The 13,931-nt window shown below is 37.3% G+C and overlaps 1 protein-coding gene across 2 annotated transcripts in view; it reads left to right on the forward strand.

Moving 5' to 3' along the window:
• The window catches only part of NPR3 (natriuretic peptide receptor 3), a 67,141-nt gene that overhangs the window by 24,468 nt on the left and 28,742 nt on the right, over positions 1–13,931 (forward strand). For both annotated transcript variants that reach the window (XM_039353047.1, XM_039353048.1), the window contains exon 3: positions 698–864. In XM_039353047.1, the coding sequence (XP_039208981.1) occupies positions 698–864 (167 nt within the window). The remainder of the gene's footprint in view (positions 1–697; positions 865–13,931) is intronic.

Consider the following 13,931-nt stretch of genomic DNA (forward strand, 5'->3'; position numbering starts at 1 on the left):
AGTTCAAAGCCCTTGAAAAATCACCTCTTCCTACTTGCTCACTGCAACTGGACATTAAAATAGTCAAGTGATCAAAATTCAGGCGCTTGACAACTTGCATGTATTAACAAAGATTGCAGCATCCTGAGGTCGTGATCACTATTTGCAACTTTCTCAGCTGTCTTCCAACAAAGTTGAGAGGAAAGATAGAGTCACTTAACAACCATGTGATTCACTTAACAAATACACAATTTGCTTAACAACTGTGGCAAAAAGGGCTATCTAAAATTGGCATGACTCCCTTAATAGTTGCCTTGCTTAGCAATGGAAATTCTAGCCCCAATTCTGGTTATAAATCAAGGACTACCTGTATTCTAGTTTATTTGTGCAGAAGGTCTTTTTAATAATAATAATAATAATAATAATAATAATAATAATAATAATAATAATAATAATAATAGTAGTAGTAGTAGTAGTATAGTAGTAAAGTTGGAAGGGACCTTGGAGGTCATCTAGTCCAACTGTGGAGACTCACTTGGAGCAAATTTAAGCTTCAATATGAAATGAGCCTCCTAGCATTGCCCAATATACATTGTGTTATCAGGTACTTCTTGCTAAGCAAAGCAACACATGGGAAAATACAGCCAAAGGAAAAGAAGAAAACAAGCTCTTTATAGTCCCTGGTTTGGAATTGTAAATATTTTTATTTCTCCCTTAGGGAATGGTTCATGGAGGAGAGGAGACAAATATGATCTTGAAGCAAAGCAAGCATACTCATCCCTCCAGACAGTCACACTACTGAGAACATTGAAACCTGAGTTTGAAAAGTTTTCTATGGAAGTGAAAAGTTCTGTTCAGAAACAAGGAATCCATCATGATGATTATGTAAGTACCTGATTAAGAGCATCAAGATTTTAGCATCTCTAAAATACTACTTGAAATAAATCAGGGGCGACATTCTAAACTGAATCAAAGCCTACTTCTATTAGTATTCCCATTTCCTTGCTGTAGAAAATTGCTGTTCATTCACAGTCATTTTCAGTAGAGCTACTGTTATCAGTGAAATGGGTAGCATAAAAATAAATAAACTTTGTTTTTATTTATTTCCTAGAAGTGGGACTTCTAAGGTATGAAGTCGGGAAAGAATAGAGTCCATAACTCATAGTGCTTTTCTAGTTCCATTTTGTTCTTTGTTTTCTTTTTACTCCGATGTTACCAAATGACCTGGGACACGTGTTTCCAAATACACCTGCAAACTTCTCAGTGGTCACAGAACACTGAGAGAACATAAAAGATAGCAGAGAAAATTACCTCAAATGTGCTAGGTCCAAGGGAGATGTATGGCTGGTTTGCAATGAGTTGAAAGAGATTTATGACTTTTAGTGCTTTTAAAAGAGAAGCAACAAAATGTTTCCTCTTCATTTACATTATCATTGTAATGTTTGTGTGTTTTTTTTAAATAAAACTTGAGGTAACCATGAATGGATTCTTAGTAAATGGAACATGAGTTCCAATTAGTTCTGATATTCTGTACACAAATCTAAATCAAACACTTTTAGAGTGTGGCTTTAGGACCAGGTACTGGTTGATGGATCTCAGCAATAAACAATAAAGTAGATTCTATAAATATAACTACCTAGTTATATTTAATAGTAGGGAAGAACTGTTCTCTCCAGGAAGACAATGGTGAGTTCACGCATCATGCTAAGTTACAATGTGATTTGCTGGTTTGTGTTTTAATGTGTTGCGTGAACTGAGATAGTTGTGATATATTCCTGTTAACCATGTCTCAAAGATGCTTTTTCAAAAGGCAACTAGACTTTCTTTGTTTTTCCTTGAAGACATTTCACTTCTCATCCAAAAAGCTTCACTAGTTCTGGATGAAGCTTTTGGGATGATGGAACCAATGAAGCTTTTTGGATGAGAAGTGAAATGTATTCAAGAAAAAAACAAAATTCAATTGCCCTTTGAGACAACCATGACCTGGATGACTGAGAATCTCCATAGATATGTTAGCCATGGCTTAACTTAATACTATATGTAGGAAGTCAGTAGGAATTGGCTGTTGGGAACTCAAAGCAATTGGGAACGCAAAGAAAAAAATTGGGAAGCCAAGTGCATGGACTTAGAATCACTTACTTAAGAGTGCCATGCAGAATATGTGGTGGAGCCAACACTACACTGGAGCCAACACCATACTGGAAGTCAGCATGCCCTGACGCTTGTTATGGATGGCTCGTCTAGTTTTCATAACGTTTCACAGTAGACTTCTGAATTGATGGTCAAACCACACTCCACGAACTTCGTTAGCAGTACTCCTTTGCATCTTCACATTTGGCGGGATTTTCTATGGCACCACTTCCGGTGTGGTGTTGGTTCACGATAATGCTTGCCCGCACACTGCTAGACGCACCCAAGAACTTTTGAAGCAGTTCCATTGGAATGTTTTTGATCACACATACCCCATAGCCCAGATTTGGTGCCCAGCGACTACTACTAAAGAATTTCAAGCCTTGTAAAATGTTATGACAAATGCCTCAATTTGAATGGTGATTATGTGGAAAAGTAATGCAATGTTGTAGTTTTCTAATGTGTATAATAAAAGTTCTGTATCTACTAGTGTCTGTCATTGATAACCAAACGGAGGTTTATTTCTGAATTGCCCTCATATGGTGTGAAAAAGGGAAATTTATTTGAAGTCAAGCTGAATTCCAGATGATGTGATGTATGCATCCACATAGTTTTCTTAGCATCAATATAGAAGTTATTTACTATTTCCTTCTTTGGGGATGTTTCTGCCTATCTTACAACTTTAGAATTATCTGGAAGTCCTTATGCAAGTGCTAACTTTACCTGATTATAGTGGGGTTATGAGTCCAGATTCAACTAGATGTTTCCACCATTTACTAGCTTCTACAAGTTCTGTGTATTGTTGGGGCTTCTCTTGTGTTCATGAAAATAGAGCATTATAAATTGGGTAACTTACTGTTTGACTTGCTTTGTGAAGCTACGTCCCTTCATACTCCTTCATACTTTGGACCAGCTCCTATAATCTGAGCCCCTATGGCTTATATTTAACCAGATAACAAGGATAAGGGTGGTAGGTTCATATTTATGGATTTAAATGTATTTTTATTATTACTCAGTAGTGAAGTGCAATAAAATATAATAAATGACATCCGTGTATGATAAATATATTTTAGATAATCATTTAGTAAATAACTGACTCAATAACAGTGACAATGGGTGCATCATTTGAAGATCTGAAGAATCAGATTATCCTGAATAAATTCTGTTAATTTGTTAAGAGGTGACAGTGACTTGATGTCTCATAATCAGTAAACAGTTTAAAGAATACTTCAATAAATAACAGATTTCAAATATTTAAAATTAAATGTAACCTGATGTCCATTTTTGCTACTAGAACACAATTGTGTGATTTTCCTTGGCTTTGTATTTGATCTCCCAAATAGGCTGTATGACAGAGAAGGTGGCTAAGATTTTAAAACAACATCTGTCTCAGAGTTTTTGCCTATTCCAAGAGGTTGAGATGTAATCCCTGTTATTTCACTTTCCCCATGAATATAATCTCCTTGGAGCTTCTTCAGGTGTAAAATTTTATGTTAGCCAACAAGTCTTTCATTTGCAGATAATGGAAGAAATTGCTTGAAAGTAAAAACCACCCTATGTAGACGACACAAAATATTACTCTGGCACAATATATCTAAGCATTTCTGATGCTCAAATGCAAATCATTTTCACTTGTAATCTTTCAAATCTGCCATAAAACAACCTGGATTTAAATTAGCATCAAAAGAGAATCTAAAGGCTACCCCCCCCAACTGTGACCCTTTCTTCTGAATATTTCTTAGCAAACAAGAAAAAAAAAAGGGGGGGGGGTTCCTGACTCTCAGCCAGAGACATTAGTATTTGTATAGAGACAGAACTGGCCACTTAGGACATGCTTCTTAAAAACTGGGCTTCAATTAGATATTGTCTTTCTAACCACTATTAGTATCTAGTTTAAATACCAAACCAGTAAGAAAAGGCTTGAAATAAATCTACCTATAATTTTTACAGAAAGAAAAAGATGGCAGTTTGGAATCTCACATCAAACAATTTGGATTAAAGCAGTGAATATTATCCTGCAACATTATCCAAGGACACATATATTTGCCTTCATTCATAAAGCAGTGAAAGCCATCTAGCATACAATGCTCTAGATTTATACTACAGATAGGCCTCAGTTTATGATTGTGATGAGGCCTACCCATCATGGTCATAAGTCATGACAATCATAAAACAGGCCGTCCCTTCATCAACCCAATTTTGCTTTTTTGCAGCAGCTGTTCAGCAAACGCTGCAATCATTAAGCGAAAACCATAGTTGAGCAGACCAATGGTTCGCCATGGGCTGGTTTTGATGAAAAACAGAAGTAAATGCTGGTGTTCAGCAAAAATATTGTAAAATTATCTGACCACAAGATGCTGCAAATGGTTGAAAGTGCCAAGCACCTAAAATGCAGTCAAGTGACCACAGAAGGGAGGCAGCTATTGGGAGTTTGGAACCAGGTGTAAGTACCACCTGTGGTCATAAGCTGAGGACTAACTGTGTAGCTCCACTAGCATTAAAATTGTTTACTTTATTATATTAAATAACAAAGTGTCTTACATTATTATACTTTTTTGTGGTGCTGGTTTATGTTGTATACAATTTTGTTTTCAGCTCCATTATGCTGTCAGGGGTAGGCAACCTTGGCTCTTTTATGACTCATGGACTTCAACTGCCAGAATTCCTGAGCCAACATGGCTCAGCTTGGAAACCTCTCCCTTTCCCCTCAGCATAGCTGGCTCAGGAATTAGTAATATAGTAATAGTAGTAAAGTTGGAAGGGACCTTGGAGGTCATCTAGTTCAACCCCCTGCTCAGGCAGGAAACCCTACACCATTTCAGACAAATGGCTGTCCAGTCTCTTCTTAAAAACTTCTAGTGTTGGAGCATTTACTGCTTCTGGAGGCAGGCTGTTCCACTGATTAATTGTTCTCACTGTCAGGAAATTTCTCCTTAGTTCTAGGTTGCTTCTCTCCTTGATTAGTTTCCACCCTTTGCTTCTTGTCCTGCCTTCAGGTGCTTTGGAAAATAGCTTAATTCCCTCTTCTTTATGGCAGCCCCTGAGATATTGGAATTCTGGGAGTTGAAGTCCAGGAGTCATAAAAGAGCCAAGGTTGCCTTCCCCTATGCTATGTTATAAGTCCACACTGAGTAAAATAGCTATTATGACTAAACTATTAACTACATGTATGTCAATAACCATGTTAATACTTTAAATATCTACACTGCAGCATTCCTTCACTTGAAGTCTTCCAGGTGTGTTTAGAACCAAAGTTCTCAGAAATCCTACCCACTTTTTTCTTTGACTTTCCTGGAGGTTAAAGTTCCAAGACATCTAATGTAAGACCAGATTGAGGAAAGGCATGTATATATATATTTATTTGTCACCTATCTTCTTATGAAATGACTCTGGGCTGGAATTCAGTATAAAGGCTCTCAGTCTCCAGGTTATAGCCCTCAAGGGACATGAAACAAGGGATGAAAGTAATTAGGTCAAGGCAGGACACAAACAAATTTCTATGGTACAAACAAATAATTAACAAGCCTCGCCTTGATTCTAAAAATAGTTCCCACAAACTGTCATTTAAATAAGTGTGATTAGAAGGCTTGGTGTCAGATTTAAACTGTTTGATTTGGAATACTGAGGTCAATTTAACCGAGATCCCTAAGAGGGCAATCCTTGCCAATTGCCACTGTGCCTTCTAAAGAAAAGTCAAGATTCTCCCCCCCCCCCCCCAAATATAGCCATTTGGCCAATACCTTATTATTACTCTTTCATCAGACCACAGATTGTGGGGTAGTTAAATCTTGACATTAAAATGTTTTTCTTACTGGCACGGCTCTCAGAACGTTCTTTGCTTGTATGCAGAATAGGAACACTGTATTCCTATGTTAAGCAAATGTAAAGCCAATCTCAGCTGCAATTAGAGTAGATACCTGTTTTTAGCTCCCTGTGAAGGAGGCTACTTGTATCAATCACCCCATGTTATCCCTGCTTTGTCAGTCAACTAAGAGTAGACAGAAGATGAACATTGAACTTTATTCATGTTATAAATATCAGCTTACAAAATAAACTGGGGGTCTTCATCCATCTGGCTCCCCAATGTTTATGACAGACAACCCCCGTTTCATAAGGCGAATCTCATTTCCTCATTCTACTCAAATTGTTGAAACTATTAACTTTATCTTGCTCTGTCTCCAAACTTAATAGCTCCTATGAGACCCAGAGAGTAGCAAGAAACTATGGGAACTGTGGCCCAAAATCCCTGCAGAGCATCTACAAGTAGATGATGGAATCTTTGCATATAGATGTGCATAGTAGACTTGCAAAATTGACTGAACATGTGCAAAACTGAAATGTGTTTTACTAGATTACAAGTAGCCTTTGACTTATGACCGGTCACTTAGCTACTGGTCAAAGTTATAATGGACCTATCTGGAGGTACTTATGATCTGGATTTAAAGTTTGGGGAGTCAGACCTTCCCTCCCCACAATCACATGAGCACACTTTGGGCGCATGGTAGTTGACTCACATTTATAGTGGTCACCTGACTTTGTTTTATGACAATTTTGTTGAAAACTGACATTTACATCTGGTTTTCAGCAAAAGTGGCAGACAGCGAGCCATGGATTTGCTTCATGACCATGGCATTTGCTAACAGCCATCACAAAAAAGGTGATAAAATTACACCAGTCGTGTGATTGGCTTGCTTTATTACCATCACACCTTACTACAGTTACAACTGTAATGGGCAGTCTCCATTACAGTCATACCTCAAGGGCTACCTGTAATTGTCAATTTCTTAGTTTAGGTATTTCTGCACCAATGCATTCCCAGAATGCTACCAAGAATGGTTCTTCCTTTTGAGATGGGATATGATCACAAGAGCTTCAAAATAAACTGCATTTCTTTTGTTTGATTTCTAAATCGGATAATTTCAAAACAGAAAAATATTAAAGAAATAACATTGTTGATGAAAGTTGCTACTGCATTTAGCAATACTGTGTTCTATTATTATGTCTTGCATCCTGAGAAAAGAGTTGTGGGAAATTGATTTATGGCACTTTTTCCATGTCTTGGTGCCTACATTTTTGGGACTTTGACCTAAAAGGTATAATCTTGGTTTTAAAATGGAACTTCGCCCAGAAGGGTAGAGACATCTGACTTTAACCCAAGCCACCTGTATGGACTCTTTCAAACATCATACAGGTAGTTCTCAAATTACGGCTGATGATTCAGCAATTGTTCAAAATTACAACAGTGCTGAACAAGAAGAGTTATGACCCCTGCCTGACATTATGCATCATCCCCGTAGTCACATGATCAAAATTCAGGCACTTGACCATCTGCCTGCCATTACACCAGCTGCAGAGGCACTGCAACTGTCTCTACTTGTCAGTCCCTCTCCCACATCTCACCTGCCTAAAGCTGTCTGGGCCTTGGAGGCCTCGACTTGATCCTTAACTATTTCTTGTCCCAACACACTTGGGTTCACTTACCTTTGTGTTGTTCTGCAGCTGCTGTCTGATGCGCCTTGCACTATCTTGCTAGCAGACCCCATTGTTCAGAAGGTTCTTTTTCCATATCTCTGAGGCACCCCCACTCTGCTTAATAACCCACATGATCACTTAATGATCTTGTCTGGGAATTCCAGGATTGCAATTGTTGAGAAAAACAGTCACTGCATGCCTCAACATACGACTGCAATGACTTATGATGAAAATTCCAGTTTCAACTGTGATTGTAAGTCAAGGACAATCTGTATGAAATTGCAGTTAATTCTCTTGAGTTCACAGAGTAAAATATCTGTCTAAACCAGAATTCCCCACCTTTCTGGCTTTGCGGACCAGCTGGGGGGGGGATGGTTCTGCATGAGTGGCAGGAAGCGTGCACCGTTCCATTTGCACGAGTGGCGGGCAAGCGTGCCCACTGCTCACGCAAATGGAGCGCATGCATTTGCCCGCTGCTAGCACAAGTGGGGATGTGCACATGTGCTCGCCCACCATTTTTGAAGTCCGGTTCTGAACTGCTCAAGGCCCGGTAGTGGCCTACAGTCCTGGAGTTGGGGACCCCTGATCTAAACTATTGTTATTTAATTGCAGAAGCCATTGGTGGTAGAAATAGCAACTTTAGCAGAGCTTTTGATTTGATTGATTCACCATGCCAAAGCAGTAGGAAAATACCATAACTGAAATACATGTAGTAGTGGGGAACAATAAAATAAGAATTTGGAAGTCATCTGTTAGACACAGTCCCAAGTTGAGCTCACTTATCACACACAGCCTGTTGAGGCATGCAGATCTTGTAAGCCCCCCTTATTCTCCAGCTGGATTTTTCAGATATGTGCAAGTAGAACAGAAAAGACAAGTCCTGGTCAATTTCTGGAAAATAATTAGGAACACTTTCAGTTTCCACCAAATACTGAGTTATATCAAGTCCTTCTGGAATATATGGAGATCCAATGAATCTAAAGTAGCAGAAGAATTTTACTGATTAAAATGTACATTTGTGATCTTTCTCTCTTTCACACATACCCACACACACCCATGCACAAATCTGCACTTACAGACCTCTTTTTCAACTAGGCTGCCAGTCACTAACTAGAACCCCAGGTTTGGATGTAGGACAACTCAAAGATTGAGCTGGCTGGGCTTCAGGAACTCTTTTCTCCCCAAAAGTCCTTCCTTTATTGAATCAAAAGACTGGTAACTATTCTTGCCTTGTCAATTCACAAGTGTGGTACGTGTGGATTGGGTTGGGGTGTTTTCCATTGGCTCAGGCCCAGCCTCCTTTCTCTGCTTCAGGAGGCATTTCTTCTTTGATCCCAATCAATTTGTTTCCTTCTTATCTACCTCCCTGAAGGGATTTTTTTAGACAAGATTTCTGGCTTTTATCCTCTCTGCTTATGACCCTACTTCATCTTTAGATGATGGCAGCTTCACCACAGTCTTGTATACGCTTAAGATTTAGATAAAGATAAACCAGGAATTAGGATTGCTAGCCTGTAGCTGATACACCCCTCACCATTGGCCATACTAGAGACTGCTCTTTACAAAGCCATGGGCTATGATACAGCTTGTGTTGTACTGGCAAACTGATTACCAATATGATAAGAAATTTACATTTTGTTTCATTCATGAGAAAGAATACAGGTAACCCACAACAGTTATAAGTATGATAGTCATAAAATAGGTCATCCCTTTAATGTTGAATTTAATAACAGCAGCAAGATTATTGGTGGGTCAATATTGGAAGAAGGATACTCTGCCTTCTTTAGAAGAATGAGTATTTAAGGTTTCTAATTTAGCAGAAATGGCTAAAATTTCTGCTTATTTAAAGGACCATTCACAAGAGAGATTTTAATGTATGGAGAAGATGGATAGAATATGTTCAGAAGAAGTATGGAACTACAAAGTTTCACTTATTTTATGAGTAATGAATTTGTTTATAAACTTATGATGTTAAAGTTTGAAGAGAGTTAAGGGTTAGTATGATTTTGGTTATTGTATAATTAGTAAACTTAAATAGATTATGTTTAATATGTTTGTATAATCCTGTACTTTGCTCTGGGAAGTCGGGGGGTGGAGGGGGGTGGGGGGTGGAGGATGGGTTGAAGTTTAAGTAGTTCAGATAAGTAGAAATAGTTTTATTGTATATAATATTGATGTTTCAATTTGGAGAGAGGAATTGCTCGGGCATTTCCCCTGGACCGCATCCGGAGTGAGAAGATAGAAGAAGGCGAGAAGCAAGTAGGAAGGTAGAGGAGAAGGAGGAGAGGGGAAGAGTGAGGAAGAGGAAGAAGAGGGAAAGAGGCAAGTGGATGCGGTTTGGGGGGAAATGGGTGAGCAATATCGAAAGTGGTGTGTATCAATTTGTTTTATTTTTTATCTGAAGTATTTTTAAGAATGTAATGTATTGTAAAATTGAAAATAAAAACTTTTTACAATATAAAAGAATACACAGCTACTTCAAGTTTCGGAATGCAGAAATTGTATAACATCAATCTCATTTATGATTTGACCACCTAAAATAAACGCCTGTTTATTTAAAAAAAAAAAAATAGGTCACCCTTATGACTGACCAGATTTTACAACCTTTTTTGCAGCGATCATTAAGTAAATGCCACAGTTGTAAAACAAATATTGGGGACATTGCGCCTGTTTTTATTGAAAAGCAGAAATAGATCCTAGGTTTTGGTAAAACAATCGTAAAATGTCTTGTAACCATGGGATGCTGCAAATAGCCCTTCATTCCAGCTCAGCTTTTCTGCAATGAAGTTAATTTTTCTATTTTTATTGCTCAAAAAAGACCAGTAAGATTAGAAGCAGTGCTTTAGAACATTTGATTCTGGGTTTACAGTTTTTAAAGTCAGAATTGTTCCATTTGTTTACCTTATGATTGTGCATTGGGTTTTACTTTAGAATGAAGTGTGTCATTATCAGCAGATGATAGCATTTATCACATTGGAAGTTGAACAGGTTTATGAATGTCTCATGTTCTGGATAATAATATTAATTAACAGTTTTGTTTACTTTTCTTTGCTTAATTTACTTATTCAGAGGTACCTTGCATTAAGACCCTGTGTAATTAACAACTCAATCTACATTTTCATCAGTTAATAATGAACCATTGTTTTACCACTCTAGTCCACTCCTAAAATTGCTGTCTATTTTAAAAAGTTAGCACCAAATGTTATACATACTTGTAGTGCAACAGTTAATTCCCAAGAAGGCAATTTCATAATAGAGATTTCATTTATTTAAAGAATCTGGCCAAAGTTACATGACTTTTGTTTTAGAAGGTTTTATTGTTTTGCTGAGAAATGGAACGATAACAAAACTAAATCTGGTTTCCTCCAGATTATATAAATCAATTGTGCCATTACAATTTGAGACATTTTTAATCCATGTATTTAAAGAGCTGTCTGAATAGAAAATACAACAACAAGCAGATTTTGATTGAAACAGAAATAGTCAGTTGTTTTACTTCTTACATGCAGAAGCCGAAAGAGACATTGCTGGTTTAGAAAGTCCACTTTTTGAATCTTTCTTTCTTTCTTTCTTTCTTTCTTTCTTTCTTTCTTTCTTTCTTTCTTTCTTTCTTACTTACTTACTTACTTACTTACTTACTTAGATGGATAATGTGCATTTGTCTTCTGCAAATGAAATAAAATATTGAAAAGGTATTTGAATCACCCCAGATATGGTGTTAGGTCCACTGAGCATGATAACCTGATGACTTAAAGCTCTGTCAGTTGCTTCTGCATAACATGTTGAGTCCAGTGGAGTTTTAATATTATATGAACCCTGCCCATTTGATAAATATGGCTCATTATGTTGCATGAACATAGAAAATGGGTTAATTTGGTGAATTAAACATGTTATATGAACCGAACCAGTGAGTTACATTGTTGAGAAGTAAAAGTACTTCCCCAAATTTGTTCTTCATTATGTAACACTACTATTTAAGGCCTGGGGAGTATTAGCAGATACATATAAATACTGAAAAAGGGGGATCCTTTGAATTTCACATTATACCTAACACAATTAAATTGCATATAATAATATGGGTAGACAGTCTTCTTTGGAATATATAGAACTTTGAGAAGACGCTATCAGATCTGTCACAAAATGGATACTTGGGGGGATAATCAAGAAGAGAACCATCCTAGAAATAAGGAGAAATTTCCTGATAGTAGAACAACTAATCAATGGAATGGCTTGCCTTCAGAAGTTGTAGATGCTCCATCACTGGAAATTTTTAAGAAGAGATGGATGACCATTTGTCTGAAATGGTATAGCAGGGATTCGACTAGAAGACCTTCCAGGTCCCTTACAATCCTGTTATTCTATGTTATTCTGTTATAATTATTTACAGAATAGTTGCCATGATGGCCAAGCCAAGTCTTATGACACCCATTATCCACAAAGCAAACAAACTCCTCATGCTCAGGAAGCTTCTTATCATTGGATTTATTAATAGTTTCTCTTCATAGGCCGAGAAAGTGCTGGCTGAAACCACTAGTAATTTGTTGTTTTCTATGAGCGCCAGTGGGACCAATACTGGGTCCAGAAAAAGTATTGTAAATACATTTCATGCAACCTGCCAGCTCTCCCTTTTTAAAATTAAAAGTATTTTTACAATTGGTATCCAGAATGTGATAAATACCAAAGGAACAATTTATTGGGATCCCATTGCCCATTTTTATTTTACAATGAACAGTGTGCATAAACAGGCCGTCCCAGGGCAAAAACAAATGCTGTGATATCTGATTGGCCAAAATTGTTTTTTCAGCTCAAGTTCAGGCACAGCCTGCTTTTTATTAAATAATTCTGAACTTTTGCAGAAAATTGGCTTAGGCTTTACTTTTCAAAGTTTTTAATGCTACCTCTGTTACTGGTTTCAGGGGTTGGACTTAATAAATGGTTCTTTTATTTATGACTCAATATTCTGTGCTGGGATGGTTTTATAACCTTGGCTATTTGGCCTTCTGAGGTTAGCAGGCAATCCATAGCTTGTTTTCCCTTCTCATTTAAAGCTAATGGAATTAACTAATTTAACACTATTTTTTGGATGGAGGAATACATTGGTAATATCAATTCTTATTCCTCAGTGCCAGAGACACTGAACAACATCCTTTTATTAAATTTCTTTATTCTCTCAAATAGTGAGTCAAAATAATGATATATAATTTTATATCTGATCCTCATTTTTTTTAAAAAATGAACCAACTATTCCTCCATGAGGGGACAAAACTAACACTTTTCTGAAGCGATGATGACTTAACTGCCTAAAACAGCTGGATGGATGACTACCAAAATTAGCAAACTCATGAGCTGATCAGTGATTTTTCATGCCAAACTCTCCACTTCCTTTATCTTTTATCTCATCTTATCTCATCTCGTCTCTTCTCGTCTTGCCTCATCTTATCTTATCTTCAGAAAGAGAGTTTAGCATTATTGGAATTTAATTGGTCTAGAGATGGGAGCTGCAAAATAAGAGTGAAATTGTATCTGTAAAACCACTGAAAGAGGACACTAAAGCATAACTTGTTCAGTGGGGTGTGCTGCACTAGCCTTTCCCCCAAATGTCTAAGTACGATTCATGAGAGGCAGGCCTTTGTGTCCTCATTTGAATGCATCAGAAGCAAAAAGAAAGACAATTTAAAAAGACTGTTGCTAGGGGATAATTTGTCCAAGTGAATAGGTCCATTCAGTATCTGGAGTGCTTTTTTCTAATTGTCTCTGAGTGGGAGCAAGAGAAGGGGGAGGAAACAAGTCAAAATAAGCATTTAAACTCATGAAGAAAAGAAGAATTTTTCATGCTAGTTTACATATTGCTGAGTGAGCCAATCTGCTAATAATTATAAATTTAAAATTTGACCCTGCAGTCATTAAAATCAGCAGGAGGGTTGTTGTTGAATCTTTAGAACAGTTAAGGCAGAGATATTGCATGTTTTTCAGCAGTGAAGAAAATAATAATGCAGCTCTACTATTTTTATTTCTTTGTCCTTTGATATTTTGGTTACTTTAAAATAAAAACTGGCTTATTCACACTAGCCAGTTGCCTTTTCAAGGGAATAGACTGATGACTGTTTCTGGAGGACAGAAATAGGCAACATTATCAACTAGTCCCTCGATTGTCATTGTAGGGGTTTAAAAGCTTGTTTTTGTGCTCCATCTAAAAATACACTTTCCCGTGTTATATTCTGTTCAGTGCGCCTGTCTGTTTTGAAATACACATTTCAGTTTGTTGCAGTTTAATCCCAGCAATCCACCAACTACTCTACAAAGGCAGAAGCACCCTTAAATTCAGTCAGTGCTGACCACAGTCTTTAATA

Source organism: Crotalus tigris, unplaced genomic scaffold, assembly GCF_016545835.1.
Source record: "Crotalus tigris isolate CLP2741 ecotype Arizona unplaced genomic scaffold, ASM1654583v1 scf7180000018490.839948, whole genome shotgun sequence".
Taxonomy (NCBI): Eukaryota; Metazoa; Chordata; class Lepidosauria; order Squamata; family Viperidae; genus Crotalus; species Crotalus tigris.